Below are 20,510 nucleotides of genomic sequence, written 5' to 3'. Positions count from 1 at the left end.
AATTTCCCGAGTTCCTTTAATTTCCAGAATTCTTTCAATTCTCTGAATTCCTTCAAATCTCTCAATCCCTTTAATTCTCTGGATTTTTTGAATTCTCTAAATTCCTTGAATACCCTGTATTTCTTGAATGCTATGGATTTCTTGAATTTTTGAATTTCGAGCATTCCTTCATTTCTATGAAGTCTTAGAATTTCCTGAGTTCCTTGAATTTCCCGAGCTTCTTTAACTTTCTGAATTTCTTTATTTCTCTGTATTCCTTGAATTCTATTCATTCCATTAATTTGGTGAATTCTCTAAATTCCTTAAATTCTCTGAATCGGATCTTCTTAAATTCGTCAAATTACTATAAATCTCTGAATTCACTGCATTTCATAAATTCTCAGAAATTATTTTTAAAAATCGCGGTGAATGTTTTAAGTGTTCATTTCTTGCTGTTAATCTGTAATAAGGGATTAAAAATTTAATAAAATATTAATAAGTACCTTAGATATTTTTACTATGTGCAAAAAGTATGATTTTTTAATGACTTTGATGTTATCGCAAATATGCGAAATGAAAAAAGGCTAAATTATTTTTTAAAAAATATTCATAATAAAATACATTTCAGGCTTTTTTATTATGAAGTAATTATGCAATTTTTCAAAATAGATTATCAGAAGCTATTTCAGGCAGTATAAATCTTGGCTGGATTAAATGTATAAGGAAGATGATTCTAAAAAAAACAGATGGGTATAGGAATAATGGGTAATGAATTTTGTCAAATTTATTTTAGAAATTTCTAGACAATTTTTTGTAAAAAAAAGTTTTTAAATATGTGTGATGTTTTTTATTTCAGTAGTTTGCTATGCCATTAATGATTACGTAGTGCTTCTGCCACGTAGTCTTCACAAAGTGGAATTTTTGTATAGTCCTGAATATTTATATATGCTATTATATATCATGTTTTTTATTTCAATCGTTTGAATTACTATAAATGGTTATGTAGTGCTTCTGCTACGTAGTCTCCACAAAGTGGAATTTTTTTATAACCCTGAGTGTTTATTTAGGCCAATATGTCGATAAATAATGTTACCGTAAATATTATATATAGCAGTAAATATGTTTAAACTCGTCAGTTATCGTTTAGAAAATTAGCCTGAAAAATGAAAATTTTTGACAATCTTCTGCTCATTCCAATTGCAGTATTTTTTATCTTTGGTGGTAAGTCCCCTCAGTATAATATAAAACTTAATCTAAATATAAAATATTAGATATTACCAAAATTAAATTTGTGTAAATAGTATGCTATAGTTAAAAATATGCAATTTCTCAATTTTAGAGTTTTCTTCGGGCTAAAGTTCAAAATATTGAACTTATTAATTTGGTGCTCTTAACATTTTTATACCTTAGATTTTTGCATTCTTAAGGCCTTTCTAAATTAATTATTCAATTTTAAACACTTAAAATTTTATGTGGCCTAATTATAAGCCCACCGAAATTAAGATGGTTTAGAATATATTACTCAATTTCAAGTTAAATTTCTAAATTCAATACAAAACCCATACCCTCGTGACCTGTTTATTCTACAGACACACCTCGTATATCACAGACGATTTTCACCCGAAGCTACCGCACCTATCACTCGAAAGAACCCTATTTCAAGAGACCCTTTCTATCCCTCAGGCCAGGTATACCCCTATCCTAGGAGGCCCCACCTTTTTCTGGGGACATAAGATATTCCTCGCCCAACCCCTACCCATATCCCAGGGAAGCCACAATGATTATCTGAGGGCCGCCTTATCCCAGGGGATCATATCTATTCCTGGGACCTTTCTCATCCCACGGGACCCATCATATCTCTTGGAACCTCTACATCCCACGGGGTCCCATTTCCCCATTATCCACCTGAACTCCTAATATAACAAGATCGAGCTATACCAACGAAGCCTACCTAACGGGAAAGGAAGGAAAATGTTGTTTTCTAAATCTCTTTTTTTTTAATTTTTGTGAAGTGAAAACTTCTTATGGCACGGTGTGAACTCGCAAAAATCAGTCAGAGTAACGGTAACGCTTCGAGATTAACTCTGGAATTTTCTGGAATGGAAGCTTCTAATGTGTCCCATGAGGGTTTGCATTTTTCTTGCACCTTCTTCTTTATTCCTTTACACACACTTACTTGGTGGTGGAAGGGGGACCTACAGTTTAAGGTGGGTTCCGAACCACCAAGAGCAACAGCTATAAGTACTTAGAGAAAACCTATTTCTCTAGAGGTACCGGTCCCACGAATTTCCGGGGATGAACAACTCCCTTGCTTCAGATTATCTCCTTTCCTCCTTTACTTCTCCTTCGCTTTTCCCACTGACTAACTCTTTCAATCCCTCAAACTCTCTATCTCTACTTCGCTTTTGTCACTTCTGTTCTTCTTGTCTCTCTCTCTCCTCTCCCCCCCCCCTCCCTCTCTCGATTGATCTCTTTTTCTTCATCCTTCGCTCCTGCACTCACACTGAGACTGTGACAGTATTAGCAGTGTATAGCAGCATGATCTCTTTTTTAATTTGGTGGTTCGTACACGTGCGTGAATTGATTTGCGATTTTGTTTGTGGTTACTTTATTATTATTTTTATGCTTACAGACTGATAATTAATATTTTTAGGCAATGATATGACCGGAAAATTCTTGTATTTTTTTATTCCTAGATAATAGAAATTTAGTTTTTTCATTATACAAAAACAGTTCTTTTGAAACTTATTCATTGTACCATTTTCACAGTTTTATTTACTTTTAACATAAATAAATGAATGATAGAAGAATGTATACAATTTTGTATAAAGGAGGCCTTTGTCTTAGGGGTTCCGCGTACCCGCTTAATTTTCCCAGTGAAAATACATTTGAAAATCCCTAATTTTTGCGAATATGATATATGAAGGTCTGTATTTTATTCAAATTAATGCATTTACGTGAAATTTTTAAAACCACTCCTCTCAAGTGATCTAATATTTTGCTTTTATATTAGCCCTACGTATTACTTTTGTTTATTTTGTACGCATTATTTATGATTGTCAAATAAAAGAGGACGTCCAATTTAATTTGTTGTTAATTCTTTAGCCAATTTTGTATTGCTCAAATGTAACTTTTTACTAAAATAGAATATAAATATTTATTTTTGCAAAAAATTGTTTATACAATTAACATTCGTTTAAACAAATTTAATTTGTTTAAACCATTTTTTTCGACAAACTATCCTTAAACGCGTTATTTAAGTAACTGGAACTTTTCAAATTAAATCGAAAAATAAAACAATACAATGATCTTATTTTTATTTGTTTTAATATTTTTTCATTGATAAAGTGTAACTTGAATGTTCGAATAAGGCAGATAAAAGTTGTCTTAAAATGTTCATAATTCCTTAAACTAAAACCAAAAATACAATGACAAAAAGAAAAGAGAGGAATTTTCCTCCTCGGAAAAAAATAAAAAGAGGAAAGAAAAATGAGAAGGCAACCAACCAAATCCCCTTCTTTCTCTTTTTTATTTCTGGCAAAGTTTCAGATGATTGTCAATGCTTTTAATAGTTTTCATCGAAAACTCTAATTTACCCATGAAATGGAAAGGAATAGTAAAATAAGTTTTTAGGGCATAGGAATAATTAAGGGTCAGGATGGTAATATTATTACCAATTGGTACAGGAAAAATACAAATTCAGGTAGAATTTTAAATTGCTTTTCTACACATCAATTTCAAGAAGATGCGGTAATCAAAAACTTAGCTGACAGAGCTCTGGGTTTGTCACATGTTTCATTTCACAAAGGAAATTTAAATATTGTTAGGAATTTCCTTCTTCCAAAGCATTACTCACAAAAGTTAATTGAGAACAATATTAAAATTAGAATTCAACAAATAAAAAGCAGACAAAGCAATGGTTTGATGGCAGAAAATCAGGGGGAATTGAGAGAGTATAGTTTCTTTAACACTTTTGTTCTTCAATTTTTTGGTCAAATTTTGAAAACTATTGGATTTATGTTAAAAAAGTTAATTTTTTATAAAAGTTTTTTTGTGGCGATTTGATAATAATAAAAATAAAAAAGATAAATGGAATAAAAAAGAGAACGAAGGGGGTTTGGTTAAATGCCTTCTTATTTTTCTTTCCTCTTTTTCATTGTTTTCCAAATAGGAAAGTTACGAAATTCCCGTGTGTAAATAAGCCCATTTGGCCCACATTATAAATTTAAAGTTTAATAAAAGAAGGCGATTATTTTACATTTTCAACTTTATTAAATAATTAGAAGGCATGTTTTTAATGTGTAAATAGACTACGTTATCTTCGCCAAGGTATTGTATTTAAAAGTTATTTTTCTTTAATACGATGAAAATAAAATTATTTACACACCTAATCTAATTTTGTTCACGTCTTGTGTCAACGCTTATTTAAAATATACTCTACTATTCTATAATGTTCTAAAAGAAAAAATCACCAATAGTAGAGAACCATTCAAGAACCAAAAATTGAGCAATTTTCAATTAATTTTAAAGAAATTTAAGACTTCAGTTTCTACATATTTTGTAAATATTTATGGAAATATATATATTTTTGATAACAAAATATTTTTAACAGCAATTTCAATTCCCAAAATCAAAAATTTTGAATATAACAATTCAAAAGTCTGTTTCGATGATTAGAAAAAAATTTAATCTTTCCAGAATCAACCACGAATATATTTATCAAATTAAATTGATAAATATGCCAATTATTTTTTCAACTAAAATTTATGTATTAAATAAGATATAAAATGTGTTGTCGTCTCTCACGTTCATATCATATGAAGGAGAATAAATAGTGATTTGAAAACGGGACTCACCTAATCTTCCATATTCAAAGGGTATGTCCATTTTGACATAAGTCCAGCAGCAATTCGATTTATTCTATGGAAATATTCTATTTTTCATAAAATAGATGAATTTCTAAGCAAATTATTGATTTTTTGACCAATAATTTGAAATTCGGACTAGGGACGATTACTTTCCTACCAAAAAATATGTGAATCTTCAATTGAGACAAACGAATTTTCAAAAAATTTGAACGGATACATTTTCAGTTAATTTTCAACCATGCAGAATCATTTGCCACCCCAAAGATTAACTTTCTATTTTAGTGAGAAAAAAATTCACAATTAAATAAAGCAAATTTCAACAGAAGATTGAAATTGTTAACTTAAGAAGAAGAAAGATTTTAAACCAACAGAACTATTTTTACCCAAAATAGTTGAATTTTTTTAATAATTTATGGACTAAATAATTATAATTTCAGTAATCACTGAAGTTCCTTGAGTTAATAAGAAAACCTTTCAGTTTTCAATCTTCAGAATGAAACTATTAGAAAATATATTAGAAATTACATTTATTTAAAATATAAGTCCTATTGATGGACAAACTTGAAAATTTCCTTTGTAAATTCAAGAACTTTTCATCGTTACTCTTCAAAATTTAAATAGTTTAAATTACTAATCTTTAAAACTTAAGCTTTTTTTATTTAAATCATTTACGATTCAAAATTATAAAAATTTTATTTTTTACAATAAAAAAATCTACAATTATGATGATTTACATCTCAAATTTTATCTATTTGGAATATTTAAAATTAAATTAAATTGTAAATCTTCCAAATTTAATTTTATATTTGAAAAATGTTAAATTTACATAATTGCGAAATGCTAATCTTGACAATTAAATAAATTTCAATTTCCACAATTTAAAATTGCACACTATTTCAAACAAATTTTGAAAATATATATTAAATATTAAAGTGTTTTCAGTTCAAAATCTTAAAACTTTAAGAATTTTCCATTGTGAACCATCAAAACTCAATTAAATATTTTTAAAAATCATTCAAAAGTACATATCTTTAAAATATAAATCCTAAAAATGAAATAAATTTCAATTTTAAGTGTTCAATACAAGAGAATTTTGAATTGCAATTCTTTTGATAATGAAAACATTTAAAATGCGAATCGTTCAAATTGAAGAATATGAAATGTAATTCTTCAACATTGTAGAACTTTCAATTGTAAATCTTTAAAATTAAAGAATTTCATTTTTGTTTAATGTATAATTTAAAAACCATTGCGAGTTTTAATTTTTACAATTACAAATGCTTTAATATGAATGCATTACATTTCAAAATTTATTTATTTGAAAGATGCATAAGTGAAAACTCTTGACGTTTGATCTTCAAAATCATCACAACTCAAGAATTTTCATTTATACATGTTTAAAAATTAAAGAGTTTTTAATGGTAAATTTTCCAAATTTAAGATTTTCAAATCGAAATGGTTAAAATTAAAGAATTTTACATTGTAAGTCTTTAAATTGCAAATATTTAAAAATTACAGATTATTTAATTTTTTCAATTTACAAAACGAAATTTAAAAAATATTAATTTATAATATAAATAATACGTAGTATTTCACAAAAATCATAATATCCTATTTGAATGATATTTTTTAATAATTTCACTCTTTCGTATTCCATTTGCGTTCGAATATTTATTCTTTGCATTTGGAATGCTGGCATGAAACCTTATCAAAAAGGTCTCTTTTGAATCGCAGTAGAGTGAAACCCTGCAATAGTCCTCCCTTCTATAGCCCTTTCGAAAATTGACGGGGTGAAATCGGAAAACGAGTTTCCAAATTATATTTAGAACGCAATTATTCACGAATTTTTTCTAAATTCAGGACTGCATTTTCTAGAAAATGGTAAGAGTATATTTTTTATTATTTCTTTTCGTCCCTTTGATGTATTGCGTTGAATTTTCCCGATGCCTTGAATTTTCTGAATGCCTAGAATTATCTGAAACACTAAAATTCTCAAAATTCTTTGAATTCTCTGAATACCTCGAATTTGCCAAATTCTTTGAAATTACGAAATGCCTTAAATTTTCGGAATTCCTCGAATTCTCTTAATCCCTTTAATTCTCTCAATTCTTCGAATTTTCTAAATTCCCTGAAATCACGAAATGCCTTAAATTGTCGGAGTGTCTCGAATTCTCTTCATCCCTCGAATTCTCTGAATTCCTTGAATTCTCTGAATTCCTCGAATTTGCTAAATTCCATGAAATCGCGAAATGCCTTGAACTTTCTGAATGCCTCGAATTCTCCTAATCCCTTGAATTCTCTCAATTCCTTGAATTCTCTGAATGCCTCGAATTTTATTAATCCCTTGAATTTTATCAATTCCTTGAATTCTCGAATTCCTTGAATTTGCTAAATGCCTCATAATGATGAAATTCCTTGAATTTTCTGAATGCCTCGAATACTCTTAATCCCTTGAATTCTCTCAACTCCCTGTATTCTCTGAATTCCTCCAATTTGCTAAATTTCTTGAATTCTCTCAATTCCTAGAGGTCTCTGAATTTCTTGAATGCTCTGAATTCCTTAAATTTTCTTAATTCATGTAATTCTTTACATTCCTTAAATTCGCTAAATTCCTGGAATTCACCGAATTCCTCGAATTTGCTAAATGCCACAAATTCTTTTAATCACTTGAATTCTCTTAATTCCTTGAATTCTCTTAGTTCCTTGAATTATCTTAATTCCTTCAATTCTCTAAAATTTATGAATTCTCTGAATTCCTCGAATTCGCTGAATTCCTTGAATTCATGAAATGCCTTGAATTTTCTGTATGCCTCGAATTTTCTAATCCCTTAAATTTTCTCATTTCCTTGAATTCTTTTAATTCCTTATGTTCTCTTCAATTCTTGAAGTTTCTTAATTCCTTGAATAGTATTTTTTTTTCTTAAATTTTCTTGATTCCATGAATTCTTTGCATTCTCTAAATTCCCTGAATACCTTAAAATCTCTGAATTCCTTAAATTTTTCGTAATTTATTATTAAAATTTATTTAAATTTACTACACCTAGTTTTAAAGGACCACCTTTGTATACATACGTAGGCAAGGACAGAAAGGACAGAAACTTCCAAGAATTTTATTTGTAATGCTGTTTTTCACAAATAAAACAAAAAACTGCGCATCCTATAAAAAAATGATTTATAACAACATTTTTTAAATTTTAATGTTGTTTTCGTACTTTAGAAAAAAAACAACGTGTCCTAGAAAAAAGTCACCCATAAAAAATTTACAGATCTTTTTTGTGTGCCAATTTTTTTCGAATCATCTTTTTTCGTTTTTTTTATAAGTTAAAAATTCTACAACTCTGTTAATTGTTGTTTTACACCAAACTCTCGGCTTTAGTCACTCCGTTCTCAGTCTACCTAGAACTGCTGGCTCAAGCAGTTTCTCAGGGAAGTAGGGCGAGGGCGGTGGCGACATTATATATATATATAGATATATATTCCAATTGAAAACAAGTTAGTTGGCCCTCACTGTTTACGTTTCTGCCACCCCGAAATCAGTCCAAGGCCATTTGAAGGCAACCCCTCACACTCGACTGAAAGCGATAGATTGATGTATAGAAAAAAGTGGTTAGGATAAATTGTTTAACAAAAATTGGAGGGGAGGGGTCAAATTTTCCACAAATCGAATACCTTTTCTGATGAGAATGTAAAAAGTTTTTTAGAAATGAATCTCCTTTGAAAAAGCCTGTTTCACTGTTTTAATATATGGTACCACATCAATTTATATATGTGATTATTAGCTCAATCATGATTATATCTATCCGGATCCATTACCACCTCTCGTAGAATTAATTTTTTAATTTTTATTGTGGTTTTATTTGTACATGTTTTAGAAAAGTCTCTTTTTTTCTTTCATCATTAATCACACGAAGCACGAATCAGCGCATGTATTGCTATCAATTCTTGGCATAAAAAGGGGTGGTTTTCGGAAATTCGTTGTTCGTGCATTAGAGAGCTTGAAGGAAGACTAAAATTCCTTTGGGTTTTTAATTTTAATTTTTTTAAATATTCAAATAGTGGAGATTCAGACTAAACTCAAGTTAACATCTTCACTCCAAATTTCAATTTCAATATAATTTTGGAAGCAAGAAAATCGGCAATACATTTACGGTTACGTAACATTTTTAATTTATGAATTTTTCTATACCATTAACTGTGTTTGTCATAGAATGTCTAAATAAATAATTCAATTCGACAGCAAACTTCAATTATAAATAATTCTTTGATAATGGAAAATAATGTTGTTCTTAATATTCTGCTACTATACTATAACTTATAAACTTTCTTACATTTTTAATAAAATAAGAAAAATTCAATTATGGGCCAAAACTTATTTTAAAGAATTTAAAGAAGCTTTCGAATAATTATGAAAGATTTGAGGATATTGAATGTTCCCCAATATTTGTGGGAAAATTTTTCGATAGTTTAGGCTTTATTTAAAAAGAATAATTTTGAGTTTGAAAATTTTTAAATGTATAAAAAAAGAATATGGAAGACCTTGGGACATTTTTTTTTAATTTTCAAGGATGCAACAATTTTTTAAGTACACGGAACCTTGCAGGGTACCCAGAGAGTTAAAAGGTCCTTAAGCTTCATGTGAATATTTAAAATAATTGTTTTGTAATTAATTCTAAGAGAAAATGTAAAAAAAGATAACAAAACATTTTTAATTATATCCGAAAATTTTCGAAAAGTATGTAAAAGATTTTTAAGCGAAAACTTGGCAATTGTCCCATATTCCATGATTTTGGAGAAAAATTGGTGAATTTACGAGATATTCATAAGTTTTTGATTGATGAAAAATAATTAAAACTTGTAAAGATTTCTTAAGAATTTTATAAGGTTTCACGAAAATAAAAAAATATCTAGGACTCCTAGGTAAGTTGAAAAAAATTATATTGAAAAATTAATTTCACGAGATTATTTAGAAAAATATCAAAGAAATTTTAAATATTTTAAAAAATGTCAAAAAAGAATCTGAAAAATTTTGAGGCCATTTTTTTCTTGCAAAATATAAAAAAAAATCAGGGAATTTTATAAAGATTGAAAGGTTCAAGAGGTATGAAAAGATTTGAAAACGAAAGAATTTTCCTAATATTCTTGCGAAATTTTTTAAATTGATTTTCCATTTTGAAGAATGAAGTTCTGAAAATAAAAAAAAAAGTTTTCCAACATATCAAACGTTTTCCTAAAATTTCGAAATGTGTATAGAGGATCTTAATTTATTAGAAGATTTATTACTAGACAATACTGCATCTTAATAGACATTTGTTTTATTTAGAAAATATTTATTATGCTTATAAACATAATATTAAAAATGTTACTTAACGGAGGTAGGGGGTATCAAAAAATGTTAAGTTCTGTTACATGAGGGAGGAGAGTGGGATGGGAATTAAAAGGTCGAAAATAATGTTACATAATATGTGAAAGCTCTATACAAATATTTATATGCTTTTTTATTGAACAACTTTTATCTTTTTATTTTGTTTTGCCTGCTGTGTGGTTTTTCCGAAAATTAAATTATATTACTTTTAATTCTATTTTTTACAATTAAAACAAAAACTACATATTCTATCAACAAATTATTCGCGACAAATTTGTAGCTCTTCTTATATGAGTAACTTTCATCTATTGATTTTTTTTGTGCCTGGGTTCCTCTTTTTTTTAATTAGTTTTTGTATTGTTAATCTTATTTTTCGAGGTTAAAACAAAAACTAAGCATCCGATCAAAAATTATTTATAATAAATTTGTATCTCTTTTTTGGGTAAACAAATGTTGTGTATTTCAAACAGTTGTATAGGAATATTATGGGGTGTTCAAAAATAAAATTGTCATCGCACGAAAAATAATAAAAAATAAAAAATCCCATTTTATGGTCCAACTATGAAAGACACGAAAAAATATAATTCAACAAAAATTTCATCCCAAAAAAGATTAAATTTTTGGAAAACGACACAATTTCCGAAAAAAAATATTTACCAAAATTTGTGCACCTAAAATACATCGCCTAAAAAAATTAATAAAGTAAAATTTCTTATGTAATATAATGAGAAGAGGAATAAAGTTGTAGATTGTAAGAAAAAATTAATTTCAACAGTAAATGTTGTTATTCATAATTCATTTTTCGATGTGGGAACGCGATCTGAATTAGAACTATTATAGGTTAAATCAGTGCGAGGCATTAACTCCAACAACGACAGAAAAAAAGCATAATGCTAAGTGCGCAACTTTAGATTTCTGAAACCAATTTTTTCAAATTTAATAAAAAAATTCAATTTCTCTTTTAAATTTTTCTTTCGTTGGCTTGCGAGGTAGGCGGAGAATAGAACTTTTTTTCACCATCAGGCGCTATTCTTTTGCTTTTTGAGCTCTAGGGCACAAAGGGCAGTTTTTCGCTGGCTACATATAAACGAAGAATCCGAGTTTCTAATATAGTCGGACAAAAAAAATGGTCAGTATCCAAGCGAATCGACTGATTAAGGCTTAATTCCCCTATTTGCACAAACGATATTTTTGATTTTTGGGTTTTCAAACAAGTTAACATTTTTTTATTTTAAAAAATGTCTGCATCTAAAAGTAAAACTTATTACAAAAAATTGTTGAAGATTAATAGTTAAATTGGTTAATTAGAAACACAAACTAAAAATTTCAAAAAATATCTGATATCTCCGCCATTGTTTGGAATTTTCCAGACATATTTGCTAGACTTCTCCCACTGTACCAAATGACTTAATAGAATAAGTTACAGCCAAATCCCATTTCAATATAAACATTCTTGTGATCACTTAAAATGAACTCTACTTTTTATGAACGCTTAAATTTTGTTTGTCTTTTATCAGTTGCAGCAGAACCAGTAAAGAAGAACCAGAAAAGTAAGAATATTGATTCAGTCGCCGAAGCTGGAACAAGTGGCGTAAGTCAAGCCAAATTTGTTAATAAACCTTTATTTTCGGTAAACCATAATTCTCCCGCAAAATCAAAACAAACCCTTTTCCTGATGAATGATACATCTTTTTCAGAAAGATTCACCACATCCTGACGTATCAGTGAAAATTAATGGCCTGACTGCTTCTCTCGATAATGGACTGATAACTATCTCATTTGATAGTCGCGCTACTGTATCTTCTTTATACAAAAATGGCAAAAACCGTGTAGAAAATGTAGCTGCTGGTGCAACTTTTTATCTTGATTGGTATAACAGTACTTTTAATCAATTTTCTCCTAGTTCGCTTCAAGTGATCAGCAAATCAGCTAAACATGCCCACATTATGTATCTTCAAGACAGTCCTGGATTTTTGAAGCTTGAATATCATTTGATAATCGAACGAGGATTGAGTGGTCTTTATACCTACGTGAAAAGCACAAATAACCAAGATCATCCTCTAACATTTGACGAGCTGCGTGTCATTTATCGATTTAATCCTAAAGCAACACACCAAGTCACTAATAGCGTACAACAGGGTATCTTGCCAGATTCAAGTGTGTTGACCAATGACAAATTAATTCAGGATACAACATGGAGACTTAAAAATGGTACTATCTATACCAAGTACGACTATGCTGGTTATATAAGAAATTCAACATATTTGGGAGTATTTGGGGATGGGTATGGTGCTTGGTTGATATCCGCTAGCCCTGAATACCACTCTGGTGGTCCTCTAAAACAAGACCTTCTAGTTCATGAGGATGCTCTAATAGCAAACTATATGACAGGATCCCACTTTGGAACACCAGCACTACAAGCACCTGTTGGCTGGTCAAAAATTTATGGCCCCTGGCTGCTTTACTTTAATGAGGGAACGGATGATAAGATGAAGGCAGATGCAATTCGTCAAGTTAAATTGGAAAAGGGTCTCTGGCCTTATAAGTGGATGAAGGAAGCGGATTATCCACTTAAACGAGGTGCACTAACTGGTCGGATCATTGGACCTCCAAGAAGCATGGTTGTACTTTCATCTTCCTTGAAAGAAGAGTTTGACCTGCAGACTCTTGGATATTCGTATTCCACGGAAACGAACGGAAATGGTGATTTTCATCTGGAAAATATCAGGCCTGGAAGATATAAGTTAACTGCATATCCCATAGCAGGTTATGGAATTGGTTTCCAGGCAGAAAAACAGATAACCATAACTGCAGGAACGATTAGAGCCACTTTGAATTTATCGGTTCCCACAAAAGTAAAGTGGTCCATTGGAGAAACAAATAGACGATCAGACTCATATCGTTATAGTGACAAGCCAAGAAATTATATTTGGCATACTTTAGCACCAGCAAATCTAGAATTCCGTATTGGAAAAAGCGACATCCATACTGACTGGTATTATGCACAAACTAAGCCGGGAACTTGGAATATAAGGTATCATGATATTGTAGATGGCAAAAATAGAATTTTACGAATTGGGATAGCAGCGGCAAGTAAAGTTAACCCCAGCGATTCAGGGATTCCTATTTTTGCTGTGAGTGTTAATGGTCATCTAATGAAAGAATTTCACTATGAAAATGATAAATCTATTTATCGGAGTGCACCACAAAGCGGAAATTTTCATGCTGAATATATAAACATACCCAGCAATCTGGTAACCACTGGAGATAATGTTATAAGTTTAACTGTTCGCCATGGACTGCTTATGTACGATAGCATAAATCTCTCAAGCGATGAATAGTTTTAAAAAGTCGAATATACGTCCCATTTCTATTCTTATTATGTAAAGAAATCAAGGAAGTTTTATAGAAATGTGTTGTATTTAGACTTTAATCAATATTTATATCTCGTAATGAGACACAACTACAACTTATCATTGTCTACTTTGTTATTATCTTAATACGAGGCCATGTTTCGGTTTTGGTACTCTAGTTGAGTAATGCCTTTCGATACGATACTGTCTCGATATTGTATCGAAAAATTTCGTCTCATCTCGTATCGGTATCGGTTTCTGTGACTCCAGACTCGTTTTTGTCTCATATCGCTTTGGTATCGAATAGCCGATATATCGCTCGTATCGTCTCGGGATTCTGAGACCAGGCAGCCAAATATTGGCTTCCTACGGAACAACTGCCAACGGGGAATAACGACGAATTTCAAGTACCTGAGTACCAAGAAACTGCCCTTACATTTTATTAAAGTTCTGAAATTTCAAATGAACAAAATATGTTTTCACCGTTTACATGTTTTCGGGTTAAATTATTACAAACAATAACAATGTTTATGAAATATTAACCCACGTCAACAGAAGTGGGGAAGACTCCCCTACCTCTTAAAACAAAACTAAAATTGTCAATTTTATTAATAATTGTCCATATTATAGCGAGTTATTAAAAAAAACACGGTTTTTCAAAGAAAAGAAACTGTGTAAAAAAATAACATTTCTTTTTTTAACATAAGCGATGCAACCAAAAAACCCCCTCTGAAGAAAAGATGCAGTTTTCAAATCTCTATATTGTTAAATTTTTTAAACAAGGATTTTCGAAAAAAAATCCCTATTTCCACTTGCTTGACTTGGACAATAGTCTTACCTGTTTCGAATGTTCGCTCGGTTTCTGAATTCCTGCCGTCTTTAATGTACACTCGAACTCCAACGAAACTAGAATTTCGGGAATCGGGACCTCCAAGGGAAGACCGCGAGGGAGAAAATTCCGCTCGCTCCTTTGTAGTCGGGACGCTGGTATCTGTGGAGCACTCGCATCTTTAGAGATCGTATTTTGGAGTTTGAGTTTAATACATCATTAACTTTTTCACTCTTTCTAGATTACAAAACAATTAATGAAAAATGTCGTTCATTTAAACTATAAGAACTTCAAGCATGTTTACTTTTAGATTTTTAAGCTTTAAAACTCCTAAAATTCTTACATGTCTCTTAAACCAACTCAAATTTGTCCAAAAATGTTTCAAAAGCTATAACAATAACAAAAACGCAAGGACGCCAGTACAGAACTAGATAAACAACAACATTAGAATTTTTGAAGCAGCGAAAACGAATCTTATAAAATCGAAACCATCATTAAAAGATAATGCAGTTATCCAATTCTGAGCTAAAGTCTTGCTTGGGTCAAAAGATCTTTATTACAAAAAGTTAACTGCATCCGATAAAGTTAATGTAAAGGTCGACAATCTGAAAGTGAGATTAACCTAAAATTGTTAGACTGCAGATAGTAATAAGAAATTAATGTTTCATTTTGAAAAAATGGAACAAATTGAACTTCTAAATTTCCACAAATGTTTTATATTTTTAGAATTCTTTTTAAATTGTTTAAAATTTTCTTTAACAATTAACTAGTCAAACTAAAAAATTATTTCGAACTTTAACAGAAATTTAAAGAAAATATTTGTATTCTCTTGAAAACTTTCAAAATTCTTAAAGAGTTTCTTTAGGGATCGTCCATATATTACATAACACTTTTTTCTTTTGTTTATATCGTTGTGTCCTTCTCAACTTCACATCAATTTCATGCTCGTCTTTATTCAAACAAAAGAAAAACGCGTTACGTAATTTATGGACGATCCCTTATTTGTGAAAATGTGTATTTGAATAAAAATGTTGTGTCATTCTCTTCAAATCATAACTAATCTTAAAATATTTTTAAAACGTCGAAACATTCTAAATAGTTTTTAAAATAATTCGGATTTTTCTTAAGATTTAAGCAAAAATTGAAAACATTCTCTTAAAAGCCTACTGATTTTTTTGTCACGAGTTTGTTAATGTTTTTTAATATTTTCAAATCTTTTTAAATATTCTTTTCAAATTAATTTGAAAAAACGAATTATTTTAAATTTTGCTAAGAAACTTAATAAGATGTTTCATTCTATATTTGAATAAATTTGTGCATTCTCGTCAAATTGAAATTGATATTTACATTTTTTCAAAACTTCGAAGCTTTCTATATATCTTTTAAAATATTTAGAATTTCAATTGAAATTAAAAAATTCCGGAAAGTTAAAAACATTACTTTAAAGTCCGCCACATTCTTTTTGTGAAAAGTTCTTTATTGTTTTAAAATATTAAACAATCTTTTTAAATATTCTTTTCAAATCGATTATTCAACAAAAAAAGAATCATTTTAAATTTGCATATGTGTCCGTCCACGAAGAAAGGGACCTTACGCGCCAAAGCTGAATTTTACAGTACGGGCGATCGTAGCCGAGTCCGCAAGCAGGCATTTGAGTAGTGGGGAAGGCGTCAATGAAAACCACCACCACCACTTACCACTGCATCTTTAGGCGAGAGTCAGTGGAGCTCACGGACACAGCGCATGACAGCTGCAGTGGTAAGTAGTGGGACTGCATTTCGTAAGCCTCTCGTTCGGTCTCCGACTACGTTTATCATGCCTATGTTTGCAGCTCAATAACAAAAAAAGTAATCAATTTAAAAAATTTCTGATCCTTGCAAATGAAAGAGCAACTCAACAACTATCGATTGGTTTAAAAACCTAAAAATCTATTTTTGCCGCGTAAGGGCCCTTTCTTCGCGGACGGTCACATATACTCTATTTATAGGCCGGATAAGGCCTTCCGATTTCGAATCTAAACTCAACACTTAGAGGTTTCTATGGTATTTTCGGAATGATATCCACCCTATAATTTGCGGTTTAAAAAATGGAGGTTTTTTACATTTTGTAAATATCGAAAGTTGAATGTTTTATTTTTATCATTTTAGGTGTGCATATGTTCTTTTAAGTGGTTTCTTAAACGATATCACCCAGTATGAAAAATAAGATTGTAAACGTTTCCTAATTTTTAAATAGTGAAAATCACATTTAGAGTAAGGATCTAAAAAAAGTTTAAAATGTAAATAAAGGTACAAACCGACTTATTGAAACTTGTTCCCTATATAAAACTTTAACAAAGATTTGAAGTGCCACTGGTAGTCAAAGAAGGTTTTTTTTCCTTTGAAAAACAGTTTAGAAAGTGTTTGGAGAACAACCAGGCTAATCTCTTTTATGACGTAATCCTAGTGAAATATTGTTCGTGACCAAGGATAATCCAATAGCCAAGTGACATTTTAGGATGCACTAAATTCGGGTCATATTTTGTTTAAATTAGTTTTATTAACAATTTTATTATTTATTTACCATTTTTTTTCTAAAATTATATTCGGAAAGCTTATGAAAACAAGCCTTTTATTTTTAATAAAATTTTGTATAGAGATAACCGTTTTTAAGTTAGAGTGTTATAAAGCATTTTTTTGAACTTCTTCGTGAAATGCTGCATTTATGAATCCGAAGCTACACTTTTTGATTATTGAGGGAATCACATCGATTACAGATAAGTTTTTACATCTCATAGTTTATGATTAAAAAAGTATTAGAATGTTCCGAAATTCGACACACAGTATTCCAACGGATCTCCACGTTTTGAAACCCCCTGAATCTGAAAAACAAGTGTTGGCAATGGTCACTGTTTGTTTGTCTATCCGGCCGTCCGACCTTCTTTCTGTAAACAGGATAACTGACAAAAAAATAAACGGATCAATTTGAGTTTCGGCACACTTTTTTTAGGCCCTAAAAGAAAGGACGAGTTCGTTAACCAGCCATTTTGGATAGAAATGTAAAAAGTTAGAGCATTTAAAGAATGTGTGGGAATATTTTTTTTATGTACCAAAATTTTTATGTATGGCTATTCGTAGTGCTTAGTAAGCCAAAAAATTATCCTAATGACTTTTTTCAATAAAAAGAAAATGATTAGAGTTCAAGCATTTATAACAGTAAAAAAATCAATCGAAAATCGAAATTTTAAGTCAAACATAGCACGACGCGAAACAAAATCATGATAAGAAAAACGTTGCTTTTTGAGAACCCTACAAGATTATCATAACAAATTTTTTGGATTTTCTTGAAAAATAAAAAATTCTAATTTTGATCACACAAGAAATAATGAAAAATTCCAGTTTGTCCATCAACTATGAAAAATACTAAAAAAATGAATTAAACAAAAAATTATGGCCCCAAAAAGATCTACTTTGCCAATAATCACTTCTTGATAGAACGCATAGTGCAAAAACTTTGCAAAAACTATGCGTTCTATCAACTCATAGTTTTTGCTTTATTCGTGAAAAATAACTTTGAAAGTAAAAAAAATTTAAATAAAGAAATAAACGACCCAATTTAAGAAAAAAATTATTCAACAAAAATTGTGGACTTAAAACAGACCTATAAAGCTTCCACAAATCAGTTTTTGATAGGGGGTGTAGTTTAAGTTCTATTCATAAGAATGGCATCAAAAATAAAAATTCGTGAAAAAATGGACAGAAGGTACAAAAATAACTTGATTAATAAAAGTTGTTTACTCAAAAAAGAGATAGAACTCATCGTTTTGTTATTATGTATCAAAAGTTTTATGCAGAATATAGAACATTCAAATTTTGAGCCAATAAGCGACGCAGAATATGGGGAAAAGTTTTTGGAGGACTTGTATCGTTTAACTATCAGAAAGCATCAAGCAGCACTAGTTCTGGAAGCGCATGAAGATGGCGTTTCAGTAGGAAATCGGTCTGGCCCGGTCGGGCCCAGATATGGGCCACAGAATTCTACCGATCAGGACCAGACCGGGAAAATGGATCCGGGCCAGATCGGTATTACGTTTGAAATCGGGCGATTTCTGTAAGGGAAGCGATCTTTAAGAGCTATTTTAAATACTTTTATAAATTATATGGACTGGCAAATGACAAGTACTAATAATATACATGCGAAGAAATATCAAAATAGTATATATTTACCTATTTTCTTGATCAATGTGGACCAAACCTTTTTCCAAATTATTCCTCCACCTGAGTTACATTTGATTTTGGGTGTCGTAACGGAAGTGCAGCTTTCAAAGGAATTATTGTAAGACGTTACTGGACAAAATAGTTATTTTGCGAACAAGAGAAAGTTTGGGCTGCCAAAAGTAAGTTAAAGCATTTAAGAACTTCAAGCAAGTCGTTAAAGTCTGCTTTGGCAGTCCTCTAGATACAACTTTTTTCAGGATAAAAGACGATTTTTGCAGCAGAAAATAAATATAGGTTTTTAAATTTCAACGTAAATTATTGCAATATGATGTGATCGAGAATTGATAACAGTTAAAAGAGAAGAATTGTTGAGATATTGCGGAGTTCACCCATATCTGCATTAAAAAATGAATGTAATGTTGCGAATAAAAACTTAAGTTCAGCTTGATGAAAGCGGCAAACATTTTATTCATTCAATCACGTTATCTACCTTTTAATGACAAAACAATACTCTAGAAGAATCCACAGATATCTTCTACACGATATTCTAGACAAACTGATTTTTTCTTTCTGAAAGACGGTATAGAAGAAATTTCGAAATTAAAAGAACGGCTTGACAAGCAAATTCAAGATCTGCGCCGTTCTTTGTGAGATATTAACATTAGAACGGCTTACCACTTAAAGTGACTCTGATAACACCACACGTGGGTCTGTAAGAATCACGCTTAGACATTTCAACGCTACAGAATCAAAAAATCCGATTTTAAAATATATGAATAGGAAATTGTAAACTGGAAACATCAAGGAACACGGAAATAAAAGTAAAAAGTGATTTTCTTGATTATTAAAAAAAAATTTAATCTTTAAATTTAAACTTTTTGAAAGCATTTTAAAATAGAGGTTATGGATTTCTAAATAAACTTGTGAACATCAGATACAAGAAGCAAATAACTGTTTGTTCCTCAGTAGAAACGAGATGCGCTGTCAGGAACAAATTTTATTTTTATCTGCTGAAAAAAAAATTATTTAATTGATTTCAAATCGTAGATTTCAAATTATTTATGTCTTACGGTCCAATCGTAAATCGAAAAAATAAATATGAGTCAAAAAAACATGTTCTTCGAAACTCAGATATTTATTTAATAGAAAAAACACCTTTTGAAACTTCCTGACGTTTCGGTACACATGCGTACCTTTTTCCAAGGTTCCTAATCTAAATAATTATATTAAAGATTAGTGATTATTTTTTTATTTTTTATTATTTTATATTATTTATTATTTTATTTTTTATTTATTATTATTATTATTATTAGATTATTATTTCAAATCTACGATTTGAAATCAATAATTATCAACGGTCGAAGAAAGGATTGATTTGTTTTCATCAAATCATTTTACAATTATTATTTAAAGCGGTTACCTCAATCAATTTCCTACTTTCGCAAAATTAAAGGATTGAATAAACGTTTCAGAAGAAATATAGTATATATGGTTACCGTAGTTACCGTAGCTCAGCAACTACAATTTAAAATGATAGTTCGGAAGGTTTGCAATGCAATACCATCAACTTCCAGTCAAAGCATTTCTCATTTCATCTGATTTTTTGAAATTACTGAAGGCCTAAAAGAAATCCAAGCTAATAAGAAAATGAAGAAGTGTATATTGTACCAACGAAAGTGAAATAATTCTTAATTCATTCACGTTTTGTTCAATTGCAAAGGTGATTATAGTTTCTTGTTGTTAAATGTTCTTCTTGTTATTCATTTCTGGGAGCAACATACACGTTTAAGGTGAAAATTTATTTTTGTCAAATGACTATTTTATCCGACCACTATGCATTGTTCTCTACGCATTCTACTAACATTCAATTATTTTACCATAAACAATTATCCAACATTGAAATACTTGTCCTCGGAAGCAAGA

At 30.1% G+C, this 20,510-nt stretch overlaps 1 protein-coding gene across 1 annotated transcript in view; it reads left to right on the top strand.

Moving 5' to 3' along the window:
* Positions 1-13,550, top strand: part of LOC117180713 (rhamnogalacturonate lyase-like) — a 44,392-nt gene extending 30,842 nt beyond the window's left edge. The window contains exons 2-3 of the mRNA XM_033373203.1: positions 11,727-11,800; positions 11,907-13,550. Of these exons, the coding sequence (XP_033229094.1) occupies positions 11,727-11,800; positions 11,907-13,550 (1,718 nt within the window). The remainder of the gene's footprint in view (positions 1-11,726; positions 11,801-11,906) is intronic.
* The last annotated feature ends 6,960 nt before the right edge of the window (positions 13,551-20,510 follow it).

The sequence above is a fragment of the Belonocnema kinseyi genome, chromosome 1 (assembly GCF_010883055.1).
Source record: "Belonocnema kinseyi isolate 2016_QV_RU_SX_M_011 chromosome 1, B_treatae_v1, whole genome shotgun sequence".
In the NCBI taxonomy this organism is placed as follows: domain Eukaryota; kingdom Metazoa; phylum Arthropoda; class Insecta; order Hymenoptera; family Cynipidae; genus Belonocnema; species Belonocnema kinseyi.
This window is presented reverse-complemented; position numbering and strand designations above follow the sequence as displayed.